General features: G+C 36.3%; 1 protein-coding gene across 1 annotated transcript in view; it reads right to left on the reverse strand.

Annotated features, from left to right (window-relative positions):
* Window positions 1-27,229, reverse strand: part of LOC144436445 (multiple PDZ domain protein-like) — a 330,925-nt gene that overhangs the window by 238,695 nt on the left and 65,001 nt on the right. The window contains exon 15 of the mRNA XM_078125244.1: window positions 15,387-15,582. Within this exon, the coding sequence (XP_077981370.1) occupies window positions 15,387-15,582 (196 nt within the window). The remainder of the gene's footprint in view (window positions 1-15,386; window positions 15,583-27,229) is intronic.

Raw genomic sequence — 27,229 nt, forward strand, 5'->3', positions numbered from 1 at the left:
GGACTCATCATGTCATGAACAAATCATAATTACTTACTCCTAAAAATGTTCCCACCAAATTTCATGCCAATCTGCCTTTTACGTTTGGAGTTTAAGTTCTTTGACCAAAAATCACATTTTTTGACCCAAAACCCACATCTCTGATGCAATCATTTTCATTTGAACAATTTCTCAACTAGACACCAAAAGTAACATGGCCACCAAATATCAAAGCAATCAGTCCAGCAGTTTTTGAAATTAAGTTGTTTACACACACACACACACAAACAGAGAGACAGACAGACACTTAGCGATGCCTATAGCACTACTGTACCTTATCAGTTCAGTTGTGCTAAAAACAAGAATTATGGAATTCAGTTTAGAATATTTCAAATGAAAACTTACATATTGTTTATGGTGTGTGAAAACAGTCACTGTGGTGATTGACAATGGTAGATTATGTATGATGTACCATATGGATAGGTGATATTGAATTAATAGTCTACCACACAATGTACCTTCTTTGAATGGCAGCATTAATTACACAACATGATGAAAACATGTCAGTAATCCACAGTGAAGACCATGTCAAATACAGTCAACCACTTAAAGCAATACTAGTCAAATGCTTTCATATGCACTGTGTACAAATGTTTGACAGCAAATATGACTAATCTGACCCTAGTAAAAACCATTCAACAGCAGGGGTGTGCAGGTGTTACAAATACGACTTATGACCCTAGTTTATACCACTAAATACGAGGGGTCCAGGAGTTGCAATTACGACATAAACACTATCTGACCCTAGAGTGTACCATTCAATACCCGGGGTGGTAAGGAGTTGCAAATATGACCTACACTGTATCAGACCATAGTTTGTACCATTCAACACCAGGGGTGTTATTAAAAATATGGAGTTGCAAATATGACCTATCTGAGGGTGATATGACTCACAATTTTCAAAATGTGATAAATTTCAATCAAAACTCAATTTATAGAATGCCGTTTCTCTGTTATTACAGAATATTTTCAAAAATGTACAAGGGTAACTTGATATTTGTTTTCAACATTTGTTATCAATTTCTAAAATATCAAATATGAAAAAAATACATGATTGTATTAAAAATATTTCATAATATGCATAATTTTTGCATAATTATATTTCTTTTTAAAATGACAACAAGGACAACAGCCTGTTCATTTTCTTACAGAATGTTGCAATATTTTCTTTGAGGGTCATCATTAACTATGACATCCTTCAGCCTCGTCCAATGTTAGTATGATATCAAAACTTTATGGTACTGTACTGTTACTATACTGCTACACACACTGCTACACACACTGCTACACAAACTGCTGTACACACTGCTACACAAACTGCTGCACACACTGCTACACACACTGCTACACAAACTGCTACACACACTGCTGTACACACTGCTGTACACACTGCTACACACACTGCTACACAAACTGCTGTACACACTGCTGTACACACTGCTGCACACACTGCTACACAAACTGCTGTACACACTGCTGCACACTAAATATATTAGGTTAGCTTCCAAGTGTTATGCATGTCTTACTCTGCATGTCCCTGTCACCATACAAATCTGATAGCATTACTTTGCATGTCCCTACCACCATACAAATCTCTGATAGCATATCATGTCTTACTTTGCATGTCCCTACCATCATACAAATCTGATAGCATTACTTTGCATGTCCCTACCACCATACAAATCTCTGATAGCATATCATGTCTTACTTTGCATGTCCCTACCATCATACAAATCTGATAGCATTACTTTGCATGTCCCTACCATCATACAAATCTGATAGCATTACTTTGCATGTCCCTACCACCAAACAAATCTGATAGCATTACTTTGCATGTCCCTGTCACCATACAAATCTGATAGCATTACTTTGCATGTCCCTACCACCATACAAATCTGATAGCATTTCTTTGCATGTCCCTACCACCATACAACTCTCTGATAGCATTACTTTGCATGTCCCTACCACCATACAAATCTGATAGCATTACTTTGCATGTCCCTACCACCATACAAATCTCTGATAGCATTACTTTGCATGTCCCCTGCCACCATACAAATCTGATAGCATTTCTTTGCATGTCCCTGCCACCATACAACTCTCTGATAGCATATCATGTCTTACTTTGCATGTCCCTGCCATCATACAAATCTCTGCATGATAACATATCATGTCTTACTTTGCATGTCCCTGTCACCATACAAATCTATGATAGCGTTTCATTTCTTACCTTGCATGTCCCTGCCACCACACAAGTCTTTTATAAATCTGACGAAATGTGGTCCCCATTCCATTACTCTTGAAACAACACCAAACTGTACAACAATTTAATAGAACCAAATACCAACATCCACATTCACCAACACTTGGTTGAAATTAACTAGAAGAATGTTTAAAGAAGACAGAACCACACCTACACCATCCCACTGCATAAGTCAAGTTACTGATGGTATCCTGGTAGCAATTCACCGAGATACTTAATGTACACAGTACTAATAGGTAAATAACCTGAAAACCTGTCCACTTTTAATCAGATAATATTCCTAAGCCTAATTACTGTAAAGTCACATTTGAAGTCATCTCATAGTTTGCTTACAATTGATAAATATGTCATATCTACAGTTTTACAAGTTATTATTTTATAATTGATAAATATGTCATATCTACAGTTTTACAAGTTATTATTTTATCATTGATAAATATGTCATATCTACAGTTTTACAGGTTATTATTTTATCATTGATAAATATGTCATATCTCTACAGTTTTACAAGTTATTATTTTATAATTGATAAATATGTCATATCTACAGTTTTACAAGTTATTATTTTATCATTGATAAATATGTCATATCTACAGTTTTACAGGTTATTATTTTATCATTGATAAATATGTCATATCTCTACAGTTTTACAAGTTATTATTTTATAATTGATAAATATGTCATATCTCTACAGTTTTACAAGGTATTATTTTATAATTGATAAATATGTCATATCTGTAGTTTTACAAGTTATTATTTTATAATTGATAAATATGTCATATCTCTACAGTTTTACAAATTATTTTAACATTGATAAATATGTCATATCTCTACAGTTTTACAAGTTATTATTTTATAATTGATAAATATGTCATATCTGTACAGTTTTACAGGTTATTATTTTATAATTGATAAATATGTCATATCTCTACAGTTTTACAAGTTATTATTTTATCATTGATAAATATGTCATATCTCTACAGTTTTACAAGTTATTATTTTATCATTGATAAATATGTCATATCTGTACAGTTTTACAAGTTATTATTTTATAATTGATAAATATGTCATATCTCTACAGTTTTACAAGTTATTATTTTATCATTGATAAATATGTCATATCTGTACAGTTTTACAAGTTATTATTTTACAATTGATAAATATGTCATATCTCTACAGTTTTACAAGTTATTATTTTATCATTGATAAATATGTCATATCTGTACAGTTTTACAAGTTATTATTTTATAATTGATAAATATGTCATATCTCTACAGTTTTACAAGTTATTATTTTATCATTGATAAATATGTCATATCTCTACAGTTTTAAATATGTCATGATAGTATTCTCTACAATTCACCATGCATGTTTTACCATGCAGACTTGAATTGGTTAAATATTCATTTGCAAGGGAAATCAATCATAAGTGTAAAATAGAATAGCTGACCTATTTTGTAAGCTGCCTTATATTTAGTCTCACTTTTCAATTGCTGAAGTAAAAGTAAACATAATATTCAACATTTAAATAGGAACATAATGAATTTAAAATGTCTCACTGATTAGCTTAACAAAGAAATGTTTGATCTAGAATATACACAGTTTAGATTGACAGTTATTCTAATCATCCTGACAGTTCTCACTGCTTAGCTCCACAATATACATTTAAATATGAATGGAAGGCTAAATATGTCTTACAACCTTTATACATTTAAATATGAATGGAAGGCTAAATATGTCTTACAACCTTTATACATTTAAATATGAATGGAAGGCTAAATATGTCTTACAACCTTTATACATTCAAATATGAATGGAAGGCTAAATATGTCTTACAACCTTTATACATTTAAATATGAATAGAAGGCTAAATATGTCTTACAACCTTTATACATTCAAATATGAATGGACGGCTAAATATGTCTTACAACCTTTATACATTTAAATATGAATGGAAGGCTAAATATGTCTTACAACCTTTATACATTTAAATATGAATGGAAGGCTAAATATGTCTTACAACCTTTATACATTTAAATATGAATGGAAGGCTAAATATGTCTTACAACCTTTATACATTTAAATATGAATGGAAGGCTAAATATGTCTTACAACCTTTATACATTCAAATATGAATGGAAGGCTAAATATGTCTTACAACCTTTATACATTCAAATATGAATGGAAGGCTAAATATGTCTTACAACCTTTATACATTTAAATATGAATGGAAGGCTAAATATGTCTTACAACCTTTATACATTCAAATATGAATGGAAGGCTAAATATGTCTTACAACCTTTATACATTCAAATATGAATGGAAGGCTAAATATGTCTTACAACCTTTATACATTCAAATATGAATGGACGGCTAAATATGTCTTACAACCTTTATACATTCAAATATGAATAGAAGGCTAAATATGTCTTACAACCTTTATACATTCAAATATGAATGGAAGGCTAAATATGTCTTACAACCTTTATACATTTAAATATGAATAGAAGGCTAAATATGTCTTACAACCTTTATACATTCAAATATGAATGGACGGCTAAATATGTCTTACAACCTTTATACATTTAAATATGAATGGAAGGCTAAATATGTCTTACAACCTTTATACATTTAAATATGAATGGAAGGCTAAATATGTCTTACAACCTTTATACATTTAAATATGAATGGAAGGCTAAATATGTCTTACAACCTTTATACATTTAAATATGAATGGAAGGCTAAATATGTCTTACAACCTTTATACATTCAAATATGAATGGAAGGCTAAATATGTCTTACAACCTTTATACATTCAAATATGAATGGAAGGCTAAATATGTCTTACAACCTTTATACATTTAAATATGAATGGAAGGCTAAATATGTCTTACAACCTTTATACATTCAAATATGAATGGAAGGCTAAATATGTCTTACAACCTTTATACATTCAAATATGAATGGAAGGCTAAATATGTCTTACAACCTTTATACATTCAAATATGAATGGACGGCTAAATATGTCTTACAACCTTTATACATTCAAATATGAATAGAAGGCTAAATATGTCTTACAACCTTTATACATTTAAATATGAATGGAAGGCTAAATATGTCTTACAACCTTTATACATTTAAATATGAATAGAAGGCTAAATATGTCTTACAACCTTTATACATTTAAATATGAATAGAAGGCTAAATATGTCTTACAACCTTTATACATTTAAATATGAATAGAAGGCTAAATATGTCTTACAACCTTTATACATTCAAATATGAATGGACGGCTAAATATGTCTTACAACCTTTATACATTTAAATATGAATGGAAGGCTAAATATGTCTTACAACCTTTATACATTTAAATATGAATGGAAGGCTAAATATGTCTTACAACCTTTATACATTTAAATATGAATGGAAGGCTAAATATGTCTTACAACCTTTATACATTCAAATATGAATAGAAGGCTAAATATGTCTTACAACCTTTATACATTTAAATATGAATGGAAGGCTAAATATGTCTTACAACCTTTATACATTCAAATATGAATGGAAGGCTAAATATGTCTTACAACCTTTAGATGAAGGTCATTTAATCATCAGAAAAAATAGCCTCGATGGCATTGTAGCTCGCTCAACTAACTGTCTTGTTTCTAGGGATATTTGCATACAATTTTGGAATCTTTACTGACTTGCTTACCCTTTCCACTTTCATCTTTGCAATATAAACCACCATTTAGCTGTTGCTATGGGCATGGTCCTGTTGCTATGCATATTTGCATATATTTTTCAAACCTTTCATCACTTATCTACCCTGCTGTTATCTTTGTAATATGCATTGTCAGTTCACTGTTGCTAAGGGTATGGTCATGGTTGCTAGGGCAAATTGTGTCAAAATGTTTTTAACAATAATGGCAGAATAATACCTCTAGAAACATCTCCACCAAGTTTCAACCCCATTCACCATGCAGTTTCAAGATATAAGTTTTTGACCAATCTGCTCAGTAGTTTTGGAATGAAAGATTTTTGACCAAAAAGACACATTTGTATACCTAATTTGCATATCACTTAGGGATCATCTTGTCATTAACAGCTCTAAGACCATTCCAACCAAATTTCAGATCGATCTGTTGAGTCGAGTTTTGGAGCTTAAGTTTTTTGACCAAAAATTACATTTTTTACCCAAATCACACACCGGTGGTAAGATCATTTTGATTTGAACAATTTTCCAACTAGACACCCAAGGTAATATACTCACCAAATATTATGGCAATCAGTCTGGTGGTTTTTAACTTTAAGTTGTTTACACACATCTACACAGACAGACAGACAGACAGACAGACACTTTACCATGCCTATAGCACTACTGACTCTTATCGATTCAGTTGTGATCAAAATATGAAGCCGACTGATTGTTGAGAGTTGAGGTTATTGTTAAACGCAGGTGGAGGTTATGTTTGATATAATATGCATTACATTGTAAATATGAATAAACCACTGAAATGTTGCTAAAGAAATGTCAAATATTGGCTATAAAATCAAAACATTATGTACTTGGTCCATCAACCACACCAAATTATCATGCTGCAAATTTGTGCGATATCTTAACTTGTACTGTACTAGGTTGTTAACTGTATTAGTAACATGCACTTAGCAAAGATTAAGGCGAGTGTGCCATTTAACACACATTATATATCCACCAGACATATCTGACTGACCATAGAGGGCACTATCATAATACTACCTTTAATTTTGCTAATTGACCAGTCACCATAGCAACATGATACAGCAAGGTCACAACATATGAGTCCTTACAACTCTCAATTGTAAATCAATTTAGCAGCAATACCATTTGGCAATTGCAATTAAGTGATTCCCAAGGGAAATTTTACAGATTTGTTTCCATTTTCAATACTTCAAAGCAATGAAATGGGAATGACAAATTTTCTCCCTAAATATCTTACAAATTGTAATAGTTGATCATGTAATTCTTCTAACTACAATAATAAACTCTCCCTGTTAAAGGATAATTGACTACATTTTATTAAACTAAAGTACTAAGTGATACTGTATTTCAGCTGACAACATAGCTTCTTAGCTTTCATTACTTCTCATAAATATTGATATCCTGATTACAATGGACAGATAGTTTCACTTTCATGCCCTTCATATAGATGTTTTTTTTTAAGATGGCTAATTGTGATTAAACCTTGGGGTAGTTGAATACAAAATACAATTGTCAATTGTGATAGCTTTACAGACTAGTGTTTGGTGTCACTATACTTGCATGGTACATTGTGATGATAAGTCAAATTTACAACAGTCATGTCACACTACATTTGAAATTGTATCTATGATCAATATTTTCTAAGGAACCAATAATTTACACAAATTAATCATTAGTTCAAAAATACCACCAATGGCGTTGTAGCACAACTGTACACTTTTTAAAAATGTTTATCCATATGCTAGTCCATGCTAACAATAGGTGTTCATTTGTTGAATGACTATCCAGTTGCCTATCCAACCATGTTGCTATCTTTGCGATATATGCGATCATTTGGCTGTTGCTATGGGCATGGCCATGTTGCTAGATATATTTGCATACATTTTTGAATGATTTTGTTCACCTGTGTATGAATTCCTGATATTATCTCTGCAATATATATGATCATTTGGCTGTTGCTATGGGCATGGTCTTGTTGCTAGGCAAATTTACATACATTTTTTGAATATTTATTCAATTGTCTAATAATCCCTGTTATCTTCGCAATATATGTGATCATTTAGTGTTGCAATGGGCGTGGTCTTGTTGCTAGGCACATTTGCATACATTTTTTGAATGTTTATTCATTTGTCTTTCAATTCCTGTTACCTTCACATTATACGTGATCATTTGGCTATTGCTATGGGTGTGGTCTTGTTACTAGGCAAATTTACATACATTTTTTGAATATTTATTCAATTGTCTTAATCTCTGTTGTTACCTTTGTTAAATGCGCGACCGTTTGGCTGTTGCTATGGGTATAGTCATGGTTGCTAGGGGCATTTCCATACATTTTTGAATGCTTACTGACTTGCACACCAGATGATGTTATTTGACCAAAACATACTACCATTTGGTTGTTGCTAAGAGTGTGGTCATGGTTGTTAGGGTCAATTGTGTCAAAATATTTTGAAGAAAATCTGCAGAATAACACATCTAGAAACATCTCACCTAGTTTCAGCCTCACTGACCAAGTACTTTTTGAGATATAAATTTTTCACCAAAATTCACATTTTACACCTAATTTGCATATCATTGATATCATTATATGGTTAATATTTCTTCATCTATACACCCCCAGATGCATCCCTATTTATTTTCAGCCCATATTCTGAGTAGTTTTGGAATTAATGATTTTTAACCAAAACGACACATTTTTAGCCCTAATTTGCATATTACTGATGGAATCATCATGTCATGAAAAATCTTAATTTACACACCCCAAGAACATTCCCACCAAATTTCAGCCCAATCTACCCTGTAGTTTTTTGACCAAATATCATATTTTTTACCAAAACGCACATCTCTGATGCGACCATTTTCATTTGGACAATTTTCCATTTACACGCCCTCAGTAATGTCCCAATCAGTCTGGCAGTTTTTGACTTTACGTTGTTTGCACACACACACACACACACACACACACACACACACACACTTTGAGATACAAAGATACTTTGCCATGCCTTATCAGTCTGGCAGTTTTTGACTTTATGTTGTTTGCACACACACACACACACACACACACACACACACACACACACACACACACACACACACACACACACACACACACACAATTTCACAATGCCTCTAGCACTATTAAACCTTGTTTAGTTGTGCTAAAAACATCAACCAAATTTCAGAATGATCTGCCCATGTAGTTTTTGAGTTTAATTTGACCAAAAATAACATTTTTTACCCAAATCACACACTGGTGTTAAGAGCATTTTTATTTCAACAATATCATGGCAATTGGTCAAGCCATTTTTGACTAAGTTGTTTACACACACACACACACACACACACACACACACACACACACACACACACACACACTTTGAGATACAAGGATACTTTGCCATGCCTTATCAGTCCAGTTGTGCTAACAGAATTGCAACTGTATAATTTATGTGTGCATCGTCATGACACCATGCAATACAATCAATCTATCCTACCGTCCATCCTTAGTTGACACTTGCCCATTCATACTCTTGATACTGCAGCATGTATATTTCCTTTTGGAGCTCTTGACAAGACAAACCCCCATAGTGAATGGCATACCAAGTCAGTTCTTTTGGATCCACTATATTATAGTATTGGCATCATGGCTGTTAATACATACACCATCCACCACTTAGTCAAACTACTACTCCTCAACTGCTGCACAGTATTTATTCAGTGATGAACTAAATTGTAAATTCTCAGCTAGTATTACCCAGTAGTGGCTCGATGATCAATATAATAATTGTTGCTATGAAATATCATAAAGAGACCCAAGCACTGATGTTCATATTTCCCCAAGGCATGTAATCCATTCTTATCACCATGGAGTAACTATCACTAATATAGTATTACCCAGCACTTTGAACTAATAACATTATGAATATGAAAAGCCTGCCATCTATTGTAATCAAATTTGAATTATACATATCGTGAATATTATAAGGAGTTACAAAACAACCCTTGTAAGCCCCTCATTTGTGTGTTCAAAGGGAAATACTACATACAGTTTCTTATTAATCAGCTTTCCATAAAGTCCAAATGCTACAAATTGCACTAAAAGCTTTGACTATGATGATTTTCATCAACCTTTCATTACATAGTCCAAGTCATTTCAAATTGTGCATATTTCGACAAGTCTTTGTTCAGTTCTACAGAGGCATGTTGTTTACCATGGGTGACATAATTATCAAATTTGATTCTCAATGGTGTTGTAGCACAACTGACAGTTTTCAAAAAATACCGCCAATGGCATTGTAGCACAACTGTACAGTTTTTAAAAATGTTTATCCATATGGTAGTCAATGCTAACAGTAAGTGTTCATTAGGTGAATGACTATCCAGTTGCCCATCCAACAATGTTGCTATCTTTACGATATATGCTATCATTTGGCTGTTGCTATGGGCATGGTCATGTTGTTAGATATATTTGCATACATTTGTATATGTTTTTGTTCACTTGTGAATGAATTCCTGATATTATCTTTGCAATATACGTGATCATTTGGCTGTTGCTATGGGCGTGGTCTTGTTGCTAGGCATATTTACACACATTTTTTGAATGTTTATTCAATTGTCTATTAATCCCTGTTGTTATCTTCGCAATATGTGATCATTTGGCTGTTGCTATGGGCGTGGTCTTGTTGCTAGGCAAATTTACATACATTTTTGAATGTTTATTCAAGTGTCTTTCTATACCTGTTGTCTTCTATGCAATATACATGATTATTTGGCTGTTGCTATGGGCGTGGTCTTGTTGCTATGCAAATTTACATACATTTTATGAATGTATATTCAGTTGTCTATCAATCCCTGTTGTTATCTTTGTAAAATACACGACCGTTTGGCTGTTGCTATGGGCGTGGTCATGGTTGCTAGGGTATTTGCATACATTTTTTGAATGTTTACTCATTTGCCTACCAGATGATGTTGTTATTTGACCAAAATATACTGCCATTTGGTTGTTGCTAAGGGCGTGGTCATGGTCGCTAGGGCCAATTTTGTCAAAATGTTTTGATGAAAATCTGCAGAATAACACTTTCAGAAACACCTCACAAAGTTTCAGACTCGGTGACCCAGTACTTTTTGAGATATAAGTTTTTGACCAAAATTGAACATTTTTACACCTAATTTGCATATCACTCATGGAATCATTGTATACTTAATATTTCTTCGTCCATACATCCCTAAATGCATTCCCATTAAATTTCAGCCCAATCTGCTCAGTAGTTTTCAAATTATAGATTTTTCACCAAAAAGACACATTTTTAGCCCTAATTTGCATATCACTGGTGGAATCATCACGTCATGAACAATCTTACTTTACACACCCTTAAGAATGTTCCCACCAAATTTCACACCAATCTGCCCAGCAGTTTCTGAGTTTAAGTTTTTTTGACCAAAAATCACATTTTTTGACCCAAATCACACACTTGTGATGCGATCATTTTGATTTGAGCAATTTCCCAACTAGACACCCAAGGTAATGGACCAACCAAATATCATGGCAATCAGTTCAGCAGTTTTTGACTTTAAGTTGTTTACACACACACACACATACACACACACGCACGCACGCACACACGCACATACACACACACACACACACACACACACACACACACACACACACACACACACACACACACACACACACACAGACGCCGGGCAATCCCTATAGCACTACTGAACCTCAGTTCAGTTGTGCTAAAAATGTTTACCCATATGCTGAAACATGCTATGTATAGGTGTTCATTTGCTAAATGTCTATCCAGTTGCCTATCCAACCCTGTTGTTATCTTTGCAATACAAAGATAAAACTTAAGATCTCTCGAACAAGAATAATGGTGGAGTCATGATGGGTGAATGGTTAGCATGACCGGCTTGGAAGCTACAGGTTGCAGGTTCGAGCCCTGTCGCTGCCTGCTGTTTGTTTCTGAGTGGCTAAAGTCCTTGGGCAAGATTTGAACCATGATTGTGGTTCAGTCAACCCAGCTGTATAATTGGGGACCTGGTAGGATGTAGGTTGCAATGTGAAGGCTTTAATCCTATGCGCTGAAATGGCTGCAATGGATTGTATGCTCCCCGGGGAGTTGAGGAAGACTAAAGGGCCGTTGTGCCGTTCTGATCCGAGCCAGGGGTAATAAATTGTAAAGCGCTTTGAGCACCGTGTGGGAAAGCGCTATATAAGAACCCAACATTATTATTATTATTAATAATTACTGACTCTAACTAGCATGTTTTCAAAGATTCTTGAATATGTTTTACTTTGTAGATAGGAACATAACTTGTATACATCTGACAATCAATTTGGCTTTAAGAAAACTCATGACACTGATATGTGTATATTTCTACATGCACTTAAAGAAACAATCAGGTATTATAAGTCAAATGGCAGCCCATTTTTTGTCTGTTTCCTTGATGCCAAAATGGCATTCGATAAGAGTGAATCACTGGACACTCTTAAAGAAAACGATTGACAGATCAGTGCCGACCTATATTGTTCGGCTACTTTCAAATTGGTTTGTAATCCAAAAGTTTTGTACTCATTGGTCAAATTCTCTTTTAATGTAACTAATGGAGTTCAACAAGGGGATCTTATCCCCATTTCTTTTCAATGTTTATGTTGATTGGTCACTGTCTCCTGCCAGGGTTGGTTGTGAAGTGGGTGGAATTGCAATTAATAATTTGTCATATGCGGACGATATGTGTCTCATCTCTCCATCTATCAAAGGCCTCAGAAAACGTATTAATATCTGTGAACAATATGCTGATGATAATGATATATTTATAATGCTAGAAAATCTAAATGTGTACACTTTAAGTCATCCACAAAACTGTCTGTTATTCCCCCAATCAACCATTGTGGGAATTTTCTCAAATTCATATCAAGTTTTAATTACTTGGGACATTAATTAATCCCTGTTATCTTTACAATATACATAATCATTTGGCTGTTGCTATGGGTGTGGTCTTGTTGAATTGGCAATTTACATACATCTTTTTAATGTTTATTCACTTCTCTATTAATTCCTTTTGTTATCTTTGCAATACATGCGATAATTTGGTTGTTGCTATGGGCATGGTCTTGTTGCTAGGCATATCTACATACAATTTTACAATGCTCATTCATTTATCTACCCATCACCAGTGTTATTTTCGAATTATACGTCATTATTAACGTGTTGCTATAGGTGTGGTCTTCTTGCCAAGGGCATTTACATAATTTAAAATAACATTTATTCAATTGCCTACCCATCCTGTTGTTATAATTGTCCAAAAAAAACCTATCATTTGACAGTTGCTAAGGGTGTGGTCATGGTTGCTGGGGTCAATTATGCAAGAATGACACACTCACAACTTGCAGACTAAAAGTAACACTTTCATAATCAAATTTCATCCCCAGTAGTTTGAAATGTAAAGCTCAGTACCAAAATCCCTTGCATCATCTACAAGACAGACAGCCAGACAGACAGACAGACAGACAGACGGACAGAAAGACAGACAGCCATTTTACCTTGAACGAACATGTAGTTCAGTGATAAAGTTAGGGAGACGATGTTTCCAAGCAATCTTAAGGACAGATTAATTCCTGTGCCATTAACACACTTGTTACATTCTGTTAAGTACCCAATAAAACTTTTAATGGTTTAATGAGATCAATAAAACAATAATTTCTGTACACCCCCCTATGGCAAACATACTAGTATTCCTGTGAGACATTTCACCAAAAAAGTCATGGGTTTTAATCCTAAGTTGCCTATCGCTAATGGCATCATCATGCAATTAATATCACTTGATCTGTAGATCCCAAGAAACATCTCTGTGAACTTTCAACCAAATCAACCATGCACTATTGGAATTATAGACTTTTGACTAAAAAACACATTTTTAGCCCTAATATGCATATTAATGATGGGATCACGGTGTCATGAACAATTCTAAAACTAAACACCTCCAAGAATAGTCCCATCAAATTTCAGGCCAATCTGCCTGGTAGTTTTGGTGTTTAAGTTTTTTGACCAAAATGATATTTTATACCACAATCACATACCTGTGATGTGATCATTTTGATTTGAACAATTTCCCAACTAGACACAAAAGGTAAGGTCCCCACCAAATACAAACTAAAGGCAATCAGTCCAGTGGTTTTTGAGTTTAAGTCGTCCAAACACACACACACACACGCACAGCAACAGACAGACAGACAGACAGACAGACAGGCAGACAGAGACAGACAGACAGAAACTGCACCATGTCTATAGCACTACTGAACCTTATCAGTTCAGCTGTGCTAAAAATGTATGCAAATACGTCTAGCAACATGACCGCACTCATAGCAACAGTCAAATGATCACGTATTTTGCCAAGATGAAAGGTTTGGATAGGCAACTGGATAATCATTTAGCAAATGATCACCTATACCTAGCATGGATTAGCCTGTGGGTAAGCATTTTTCAAAACTGTACAGTTGTGCTACAACGCCATTGGCACTATTTTGACTTTAACTTGTTTACACACACACACACATTTACACATTTACACATATCCACATGCATCCACATACACTGACAGACAAACACTTTGTCATGCCTAAAGCAATACTGAACCTTAATCAGTTCATTTGTAAGTCTCTGAAATCATAGAGGGGAGCGTTTCATGGCAGTTAATATAGTAAGCAATGACAGACAGTAGTAATTCAGTCTTTGATTCTCGTCACAATTTATCTGAGAGTGATGAATCTTCTTTCAATGACCTTACTTTTGTGGAGACATGCATGATGGGTGAATGGTTAGAGTGGCCAGCTTGGAATATATGTCTTGCATCCAATCACCTAACTTAACATCATATCACATCACATCATACCACATCACATCACATCATATCACATCACATAACCTCACACCACATCATATAACCTCACACCACATCACATCACATAACCTCACACCACATCACATCACATAACCTCACACCACATCACATAACCTCACACCACATCAGATCACATAACCTCACACCACATCACACCACATCACATAACCTCACACCACATCACATCACATAACCTCACACCACATCACATAACCTCACACCACATAACACAACCTCACACCACATCACATATCATATAACCTCACACCACATCACATCACATAACCTCATGCCACATAATATAACCTCACACCACATCACATAACCTCACACCACATCACATAACCTCACACCACATCACATAACCTCACATCATGTCAAACTCACTAAATCAACAGCTAATGTAATAATTCATGTTTTATATCTTACCGAATGTCAGTACCAATCAGAGAACATCTTCTTAGTAGAGACCTTGCCTGTGAGTTGGTCAGATCTCGCATGGATTCACTGTTAACAGCTGTGATGTAATCCCCTACTACAAGATGGCCATCTTTATCAATAATACCACCTTTAGTTATCGTCTTTACAATCACCCCATTGCCTTTCTCTGCAGCTGTTATAAAACCTATCAAGTAAAAACAAAATCTATTTGATTTGAATGTAATGTCTACTTGCAGCATAACTAAGTATAAGTAACCGGTACTTGATCAATCAAGTACTTAAACACTGCACCCATATAGAACTGAAATTTGTTAAATTCTACTACACATGTACAATATTCACCTAATACATCAACAGATCGATATCACTATATCAGATCACTTAGCCTTCAGTCATCCTCAGACATTGGGTACAAATTAATATCCATCACTAAACTAAGTAGTTAAGCCAAAAAAAAACTGTTTGGTTCCGGTTATCCGACCTTACCTAATTTTTCACTGCTGACCCAAATCAGATTAAAATCCAATGTACACTGTAGTGTACACATTGTGCTTTCTTTTTGGCTGTTACGTTTACTGGCGTTTGTTCTTTTACGAGCGCTTGTTATATACAACTGAAACAATACCACTGGTTTTCCTGAGCCACACGAGAGCACCGAGTGAATTCACTCACCCAATGAAAATGTGTAAGGCACCAAAACATACAGGTACAGTACTTCAGAATGTGTTGTTTAAAAATAGCGTGAGCGAAGAGCACAGACAATGATGTTATCATTATTGTTTGGTGGTTCTCTTTCTTTCAATTTCAACGTTGATTGTTATATTGTAAGGTGGATTCTGGTTGGCTACGAGATTGAGTTCGGGAAAACCTATGGTATTGTATCAGATGTATGTAAGCTTGGGAGTGTTCATGAAAGAACAAACAACAATAAACATAACAGTCAAAAAGAAACTACATGAATTTTAATCAGATTCTGCTGACCCTAAACATTTATTACTTATTCAAGAAAAACAAATAAAATTGTGAAAATTGTGAAGTCTTGCGAAAAATAGTGGATGCAGAAAATGACATTAACTTAAAAAGACAATATAAAAATGTTCTTCCAATCTGTAATGGCTGCACATCTGATGAAAGGAAACACAGAAACCATATGGAAAACAACAAAAAACCTAACTACGTGAACTAGACACTCACATGTACATGGGGAAAAATTATCAAAAAAATCTACCTACCCCACCTAGTAAGGTATACATGTACTATATGTCTATGTATCTTACCTATCTACACCTTGTATATACAGACTGCTGATGCACTTTTTAAATGGACATATTCAGAGATAGTTAGAATTAGAATGAAGCAACTGTGACTGTATCTGCTTGGGTAATAGCCCACACAGAGGCCACAAAGCAGCTGCACAGCAGCTCAATGACTAATATGCATATGCATCCTATATACTATGCGATGTTTTTTTTGGTGGTTCTACCCAAGGATGCATTACAGGGTAATGACTACACATGCGCGTTCTATATACATGTACTATGCGCATTCTCCACATGGAGGGTGCAATCTACAATATCATCGTGAGGCAGCCAGTCACAAATGAATCTACCCACACAAGCTTATGGGTGTTGCCTAGTTACGATATCAATTAAAGCTACATTAGCTGCAACTGGAATGTGTTTTTGAAAATGTTTTATTAGGTACCAAATAAATTTCTAGTAACATCATATGCCATCAACAGTATTGCATCACCTGTGGAAAATACATTTTTTGTAGCTGAAATCAAATTGATTTTTGGGTCCGCACCCAAATATCAGCACCCTCAACGGTGATCCCGATTTCGATCTGTTTCTATACTACTTATGGATAATATCGACCAATGATTAACATGTCACTTATTGACCAATGATTAACATGTCACTTATCGACCACTGATTAACACGACATCACTTATTGATCAATGATTACCGCAACGTCACTTATCGACCAATGTGTAACGATCACTTACTGACCAATGATTAACACGTCACTTATTGAACAATGATTAACATGTCACTTATCGACCAATGTGTAACGATCACTTACTGACCAATGATTAACACGTCACTTATTGAACAATGATTAACATGTCACTTATCGACCAATAATTAACATGACGTTACTTATCATCCAATGATTAACATGACGTCACTTACTGACCAATGATTAACACGTCACTTATTGAACAATGATTAACACAACGTCACTTATCGACAAATGATTAACGCGACATCACTTATCGACAAATGATTGACACGTCACTTATCGACCAATGATTAACGCGACATCACTTATCGACAAATGATTGACACGTCACTTATCGACCAATGATTAACGCGACATCACTTATCGAAAAATGATTGACACGTCACTTATCGACAAATGATTGACACGTCACTTATCGACCAATGATTAACACGTTACTTATCGACAAATGATTAAAACGTCACTTATCGACCAAAGATAAAAACAGCATCACTTATCGACCAATGATTAACATGACGTCACTTATTGACAAATGATTAACATGACGTCACTTATCGACCAATGATTAACATGACTTCATTTATTGACAAATGATTAACATGATCACTTATCAACTAATGCTGAACACAATGTCACTTATCGACCAATGATTAACACCACATCACAGTTTTACAACGTCACCTACAATGCCTAATATCGGCCAATGATTAACCCAACATCACCTACAATGTCTAATCATTGATATTTTAACATGTGTATATTCAGTGAATGGTTGTTTCATGGAAAAATGACACTCCAGTTACAACTAGTACAGTTTTAATATGGTGACAGATTCAAAGCCAAGCTGTCACTTCACCATCTATGGATAACACTGACCACTAATAAACAGATACAATATCTTTTTATATGGAACTAACCAATTTTAGTGATATAACTGACCAATTTTTAGTGAACATCCTTGGTTACTTGATGAAAGAAAATGTCCCAGTTACAACTAGTGCAGGTTTAATGACTGATGATTTGGAATGACATTCTGTGATTTTAGCTGTAGGTAGAACTACTTGTCTGAAAACAGAATCTGCCTTCTTGGGCAGGACATTCTAACATCATAAAAGCATGTACACATGTACACACACACACACACACACACACACACACACACACACACATACATACATACACACACAAACACAAATCATTAAATAGTTTTAGTTATTAATACTTCCCAATTCCACCATGTAGACTATACTATAACAGAGAAAAAGTTTTAGCACCATTCATCCAAGGGTTTGCTTGTTTTAATATGTCACTATAAACAAGCCAATGAGAATTTATGTTGTACAGTTTACATAGAAAAGTACAGTGAACCTAAGCACCTATCATGTAAGCATCATAATTTGTGTATGTCAGTGATCAGTTTTCAATACACATAAGATATTAGTTGATTGAAATTTTGAGGAGACAAGTACATTTTTCCATACAGTCCATAACAATTGGACTGTACTGTGTACAGACTGTGGACATTTACATAGCCTGTAAAATGATTATCACTACACTATTCCACTATCCTACCTGTAGACTTGTAAAATGATTATCACTACACTATTCCACTATCCTACCTGTAGACTTGTAAAATGATTATCACTACACTATTCCACTATCCTACCTGTAGACATGTAAAATGATTATCACTACACTATTCCACTATCCTACCTGTAGACTTGTAAAATGATTATCACTACACTATTCCACTATCCTACCTGTAGACTTGTAAAATGATTATCACTACACTATTCCACTATCCTACCTGTAGACTTGTAAAATGATTATCACTACACTATTCCACTATCCTACCTGTAGACTTGTAAAATGATTATCACTACACTATTCCACTATCCTACCTGTAGACTTGTAAAATGATTATCACTACACTATTCCACTATCCTACCTGTAGACCTGTAAAATGATTATCACTACACTATTCCACTATCCTACCTGTAGACTTGTAAAATGATTATCACTACACTATTCCACTATCCTACCTGTAGACTTGTAAAATGATTATCACTACACTATTCCACTATCCTACCTGTAGACTTGTAAAATGATTATCACTACACTATTCCACTATCCTACCTGTAGACTTGTAAAATGATTATCACTACACTATTCCACTATCCTACCTGTAGACTTGTAAAATGATTATCACTACACTATTCCACTATCCTACCTGTAGACCTGTAAAATGATTATCACTACACTATTCCACTATCCTACCTGTAGACTTGTAAAATGATTATCACTAAACTATTCCACTATCCTACCTGTAGACCTGTAAAATGATTATCACTACACTATTCCACTATCCTACCTGTAGACTTGTAAAATGATTATCACTACACTATTCCACTATCCTACCTGTAGACTTGTAAAATGATTATCACTACACTATTCCACTATCCTACCTGTAGACTTGTAAAATGATTATCACTACACTATTCCACTATCCTACCTGTAGACTTCAGAATGATTATCACTACAATATTCCACTATCCTACTTAGCAATAGCCACAGTTAGGCTAACTGAATAGTGCAGCAATACCCACAGTTAGGATGGTGGAATAGTGCAGCAATACCCACAGTTAGGATGGTGGAATAGTGCAGCAATACTCACAGTTAGGATGGTGGAATAGTGCAGTAATAGCTATAGTTAGGATGGTGGAATAGTGCAGCAATACCCACAGTTACGATGGTGGAATAGTGCAGTAATAGCTACAGTTAGGATGGTGGAATAGTGTAGCAATACCCACAGTTAGGATGGTGGAATAGTGCAGTAATAGCTATAGTTAGGATGGTGGAATAGTGCAGTAATAGCTATAGTTAGGATGGTGGAATAGTGCAGCAATACCCACAGTTAGGATGGTGGAATAGTGCAGTAATAGCTACAGTTAGGATGGTGGAATAGTGCAGTAATAGCTATAGTTAGGATGGTGGAATAGTGCAGCAATAGCAACAGTTAGGATGATGGAATAGTGCAGCAATACCCCCAGTTAGGATGGTGGAATAGTGCAGCAATAGCTATAGTTAGGATGGTGGAATAGTGCAGTGATAGCTATAGTTAGGATGGTGGAATAGTGCAGTAATAGCTACAGTTAGGATGGTGGAATAGTGCAGTAATAGCTACAGTTATGATGGTGGAATAGTGCAGCAATAGCAACAGTTAGGATGGTGGAATAGTGCAGCAATACCCCCAGTTAGGATAGTGGAATAGTGCAGCAATAGCTATAGTTAGGATGGTGGGATAGTGCAGTAATAGCTACAGTTAGGATGGTGGAATAGTGCAGTAATAGCTACAGTTAGGATGGTGGAATAGTGCAGTAATAGCTACAGTTAGGATAGTGGAATAGTGCAGTAATAGCTACAGTTAGGATGGTGGAATAGTGCAGTAATAGCTACAGTTAGGATGGTGGAATAGTGCAGTAATAGCTACAGTTAGGATGGTGGAATAGTGCAGTAATAGCTACAGTTAGGATAGTGGAATAGTGCAGCAATAGCTATAGATAGGATGGTGGAACAGTGCAGTAATAGCTACAGTTAGGATGGTGGAATAATGCAGTAATAGCTACAGTTAGGATGGTGGAATAGTGCAGTAATAGCTACAGTTAGGATAGTGGAATAGTGCAGTAATAGCTACAGTTAGGATGGTGGAATAGTGCAGTAATAGCTACAGTTAGGATAGTGGAATAGTGCAGCAATAGCTATAGATAGGATGGTGGAACAGTGCAGTAATAGCTACAGTTAGGATGGTGTAATAATGCAGTAATAGCTACAGTTAGGATGGTGGAATAGTGCAGTAATAGCTACAGTTAGGATAGTGGAATAGTGCAGCAATAGCTATAGATAGGATGGTGGAATAGTGCAGTAATAGCTACAGTTAGGATGGTGGAATAGTGCAGTGATAGCTATAGTTAGGATGGTGGAATAGTGCAGTAATAGCTACAGTTACGATGGTGGAATAGTGCAGCAATAGCTACAGTTAGGATGGTGGAATAGTGCAGCAATAGCTATAGTTAGGATGGTGGAATAGTGCAGTAATAGCTACAGTTATGATGGTGGAATAGTGCAGCAATAGCAACAGTTAGGATGGTGGAATAGTGCAGCAATACCCCCAGTTAGGATAGTGGAATAGTGCAGCAATAGCTATAGTTAGGATGGTGGAATAGTGCAGTAATAGCTACAGTTAGGATGGTGGAATAGTGCAGTAATAGCTACAGTTAGGATGGTGGAATAGTGCAGTAATAGCTACAGTTAGGATAGTGGAATAGTGCAGTAATAGCTACAGTTAGGATGGTGGAATAGTGCAGTAATAGCTACAGTTAGGATGGTGGAATAGTGCAGTAATAGCTACAGTTAGGATGGTGGAATAGTGCAGTAATAGCTACAGTTAGGATAGTGGAATAGTGCAGCAATAGCTATAGATAGGATGGTGGAACAGTGCAGTAATAGCTACAGTTAGGATGGTGGAATAATGCAGTAATAGCTACAGTTAGGATGGTGGAATAGTGCAGTAATAGCTACAGTTAGGATAGTGGAATAGTGCAGTAATAGCTACAGTTAGGATGGTGGAATAGTGCAGTAATAGCTACAGTTAGGATAGTGGAATAGTGCAGCAATAGCTATAGATAGGATGGTGGAACAGTGCAGTAATAGCTACAGTTAGGATGGTGGAATAATGCAGTAATAGCTACAGTTAGGATGGTGGAATAGTGCAGTAATAGCTACAGTTAGGATAGTGGAATAGTGCAGCAATAGCTATAGATAGGATGGTGGAATAGTGCAGTAATAGCTACAGTTAGGATGGTGGAATAGTGCAGTAATAGCTACAGTTAGGATGGTGGAATAGTGCAGTAATAGCTATAGTTAGGATGGTGGAATAGTGCAGTAATAGCTACAGTTAGGACGGTGGAATAGTGCAGTAATAGCTATAGTTAGGATGGTGGAATAGTGCAGCAATACCCCCAGTTAGGATGGTGGAATAGTGCAGTAATAGCTACAGTTAGGATGGTGGAATAGTGCAGTCATAGCTACAGTTAGGATGGTGGAATAGTGCAGTAATAGCTACAGTTAGGATGGTGGAATAGTGCAGTAATAGCTACAGTTAGGATAGTGGAATATTGCAGCAATAGCTATAGATAGGATGGTGGAACAGTGCAGTAATAGCTACAGTTAGGATGGTGGAATAGTGCAGTAATAGCTACAGTTAGGATGGTGGAATAGTGCAGTAATAGCTACAGTTAGGATGGTGGAATAGTGCAGTAATAGCTACAGTTAGGATGGTGGAATAGTGCAGTAATAGCTACAGTTAGGATGGTGGAATAGTGCAGTAATAGCTACAGTTAGGATAGTGGAATAGTGCAGTAATAGCTACAGTTAGGATGGTGGAATAATGCAGTAATAGCTACAGTTAGGATGGTGGAATAGTGCAGCAATAGCTACAGTTAGGATAGTGGAATAGTGCAGCAATAGCTATAGATAGGATGGTGGAACAGTGCAGTAATAGCTACAGTTAGGATGGTGGAATAGTGCAGTAATAGCTACAGTTAGGATGGTGGAATAGTGCAGTAATAGCTACAGTTAGGATGGTGGAATAGTGCAGTAATAGCTACAGTTAGGATGGTGGAATAGTGCAGTAATAGCTACAGTTACGATGGTGGAATAGTGCAGCAATAGCTACAGTTAGGATGGTGGAATAGTGCAGCAATAGCTATAGTTAGGATGGTGGAATAGTGCAGTGATAGCTATAGTTAGGATGGTGGAATAGTGCAGTAACAGCTACAGTTAGGATAGTGGAATAGTGCAGCAATAGCTATAGATAGGATGGTGGAACAGTGCAGTAATAGCTACAGTTAGGATGGTGGAATAGTGCAGTAATAGCTACAGTTACGATGGTGGAATAGTGCAGTAATAGCTACAGTTAGGATGTTGGAATAGTGCAGTAATAGCTACAGTTAGGATAGTGGAATAGTTCAGCAATAGCTATAGATAGGATGGTGGAACAGTGCAGTAATAGCTGCAGTTAGGATGGTGGAATAATGCAGTAATAGCTACAGTTAGGATGGTGGAATAATGCAGTAATAGCTACAGTTAGGATAGTGGAATAGTGCAGTGATAGCTATAGTTAGGATAGTGGAATAGTGCAGTGATAGCTACAGTTAGGATGGTGGAATAGTGCAGTGAGAGCTATAGTTAGGATAGTAGAATAGTGCAGTGATAGCTATAGTTAGGATAGTGGAATAGTGCAGTAATAGCTACAGTTAGGATGGTGGAATAGTGCAGCAATAGCTATAGTTAGGATAGTGGAATAGTGCAGTGATAGCTATAGTTAGGATGGTGGAATAGTGCAGTAATAGCTACAGTTAGGATGGTGGAATAGTGCAGTGATAGCTACAGTTAGGATGGTGGAATAGTGCAGTAATAGCTACAGTTAGGATGGTGGAATAGTGCAGTAATAGCTACAGTTAGGATGGTGGAATAGTGCAGTGATAGCTACAGTTAGGATGGTGGAATAGTGCAGTAATAGCTACAGTTAGGATGGTGGAATAGTGCAGTAATAGCTATAGTTAGGATGGTGGAATAGTGCAGCAATACCCCCAGTTAGGATGGTGGAATAGTGCAGCAATAGCTACAGTTAGGATGGTGGAATAGTGCAGTAATAGCTACAGTTAGGATGGTGGAATAGTGCAGTAATAGCTACAGTTAGGATGGTGGAATAGTGCAGCAATACCCCCAGTTAGGATGGTGGAATAGTGCAGCAATAGCTACAGTTAGGATGGTGGAATAGTGCAGTAATAGCTACAGTTAGGATGGTGGAATAGTGCAGTCATAGCTACAGTTAGGATGGTGGAATAGTGCAGTAATAGCTACAGTTAGGATGGTGGAATAGTGCAGTAATAGCTACAGTTAGGATAGTGGAATATTGCAGCAATAGCTATAGATAGGATGGTGGAACAGTGCAGTAATAGCTACAGTTAGGATGGTGGAATAGTGCAGTAATAGCTACAGTTAGGATGGTGGAATAGTGCAGTAATAGCTACAGTTAGGATGGTGGAATAGTGCAGTAATAGCTACAGTTAGGATGGTGGAATAGTGCAGTAATAGCTACAGTTAGGATGGTGGAATAGTGCAGTAATAGCTACAGTTAGGATAGTGGAATAGTGCAGTAATAGCTACAGTTAGGATGGTGGAATAATGCAGTAATAGCTACAGTTAGGATGGTGGAATAGTGCAGTAATAGCTACAGTTAGGATAGTGGAATAGTGCAGCAATAGCTATAGATAGGATGGTGGAACAGTGCAGTAATAGCTACAGTTAGGATGGTGGAATAGTGCAGTAATAGCTACAGTTAGGATGGTGGAATAGTGCAGTAATAGCTACAGTTAGGATGGTGGAATAGTGCAGTAATAGCTACAGTTAGGATGGTGGAATAGTGCAGTAATAGCTACAGTTACGATGGTGGAATAGTGCAGCAATAGCTACAGTTAGGATGGTGGAATAGTGCAGCAATAGCTATAGTTAGGATGGTGGAATAGTGCAGTGATAGCTATAGTTAGGATGGTGGAATAGTGCAGTAACAGCTACAGTTAGGATAGTGGAATAGTGCAGCAATAGCTATAGATAGGATGGTGGAACAGTGCAGTAATAGCTACAGTTAGGATGGTGGAATAGTGCAGTAATAGCTACAGTTACGATGGTGGAATAGTGCAGTAATAGCTACAGTTAGGATGGTGGAATAGTGCAGTAATAGCTACAGTTAGGATAGTGGAATAGTGCAGCAATAGCTATAGATAGGATGGTGGAACAGTGCAGTAATAGCTGCAGTTAGGATGGTGGAATAATGCAGTAATAGCTACAGTTAGGATGGTGGAATAGTGCAGTAATAGCTACAGTTAGGATAGTGGAATAGTGCAGTGATAGCTATAGTTAGGATAGTGGAATAGTGCAGTGATAGCTATAGTTAGGATGGTGGAATAGTGCAGTAATAGCTACAGTTAGGATGGTGGAATAGTGCAGTGATAGCTATAGTTAGGATAGTGGAATAGTGCAGTAATAGCTACAGTTAGGATGGTGGAATAGTGCAGCAATAGCTATAGTTAGGATAGTGGAATAGTGCAGTGATAGCTATAGTTAGGATGGTGGAATAGTGCAGTAATAGCTACAGTTAGGATGGTGGAATAGTGCAGTGATAGCTACAGTTAGGATGGTGGAATAGTGCAGTAATAGCTACAGTTAGGATGGTGGAATAGTGCAGTAATAGCTACAGTTAGGATGGTGGAATAGTGCAGTGATAGCTACAGTTAGGATGGTGGAATAGTGCAGTAATAGCTACAGTTAGGATGGTGGAATAGTGCAGTAATAGCTATAGTTAGGATGGTGGAATAGTGCAGCAATACCCCCAGTTAGGATGGTGGAATAGTGCAGCAATAGCTACAGTTAGGATGGTGGAATAGTGCAGTAATAGCTATAGTTAGGATGGTGGAATAGTGCAGTAATAGCTATAGTTAGGATGGTGGAATAGTGCAGCAATACCCCCAGTTAGGATGGTGGAATAGTGCAGCAATAGCTACAGTTAGGATGGTGGAATAGTGCAGCAATAGCTATAGTTAGGATAGTGGAATAGTGCAGTAATAGCTATAGTTAGGATGGTGGAATAGTGCAGCAATACCCCCAGTTAGGATGGTGGAATAGTGCAGCAATAGCTACAGTTAGGATGGTGGAATAGTGCAGTAATAGCTACAGTTAGGATGGTGGAATAGTGCAGTAATAGCTACAGTTAGGATGGTGGAATAGTGCAGCAATACCCCCAGTTAGGATGGTGGAATAGTGCAGCAATAGCTACAGTTAGGATGGTGGAATAGTGCAGTAATAGCTACAGTTAGGATGGTGGAATAGTGCAGTCATAGCTACAGTTAGGATGGTGGAATAGTGCAGTAATAGCTACAGTTAGGATGGTGGAATAGTGCAGTAATAGCTACAGTTAGGATAGTGGAATATTGCAGCAATAGCTATAGATAGGATGGTGGAACAGTGCAGTAATAGCTACAGTTAGGATGGTGGAATAGTGCAGTAATAGCTACAGTTAGGATGGTGGAATAGTGCAGTAATAGCTACAGTTAGGATGGTGGAATAGTGCAGTAATAGCTACAGTTAGGATGGTGGAATAGTGCAGTAATAGCTACAGTTAGGATGGTGGAATAGTGCAGTAATAGCTACAGTTAGGATAGTGGAATAGTGCAGTAATAGCTACAGTTAGGATGGTGGAATAATGCAGTAATAGCTACAGTTAGGATGGTGGAATAGTGCAGTAATAGCTACAGTTAGGATAGTGGAATAGTGCAGCAATAGCTATAGATAGGATGGTGGAACAGTGCAGTAATAGCTACAGTTAGGATGGTGGAATAGTGCAGTAATAGCTACAGTTAGGATGGTGGAATAGTGCAGTAATAGCTACAGTTAGGATGGTGGAATAGTGCAGTAATAGCTACAGTTAGGATGGTGGAATAGTGCAGTAATAGCTACAGTTACGATGGTGGAATAGTGCAGCAATAGCTACAGTTAGGATGGTGGAATAGTGCAGCAATAGCTATAGTTAGGATGGTGGAATAGTGCAGTGATAGCTATAGTTAGGATGGTGGAATAGTGCAGTAACAGCTACAGTTAGGATAGTGGAATAGTGCAGCAATAGCTATAGATAGGATGGTGGAACAGTGCAGTAATAGCTACAGTTAGGATGGTGGAATAGTGCAGTA

Source organism: Glandiceps talaboti, chromosome 6 (assembly GCF_964340395.1).
Source record: "Glandiceps talaboti chromosome 6, keGlaTala1.1, whole genome shotgun sequence".
Lineage (NCBI taxonomy): Eukaryota > Metazoa > Hemichordata > Enteropneusta > Spengelidae > Glandiceps > Glandiceps talaboti.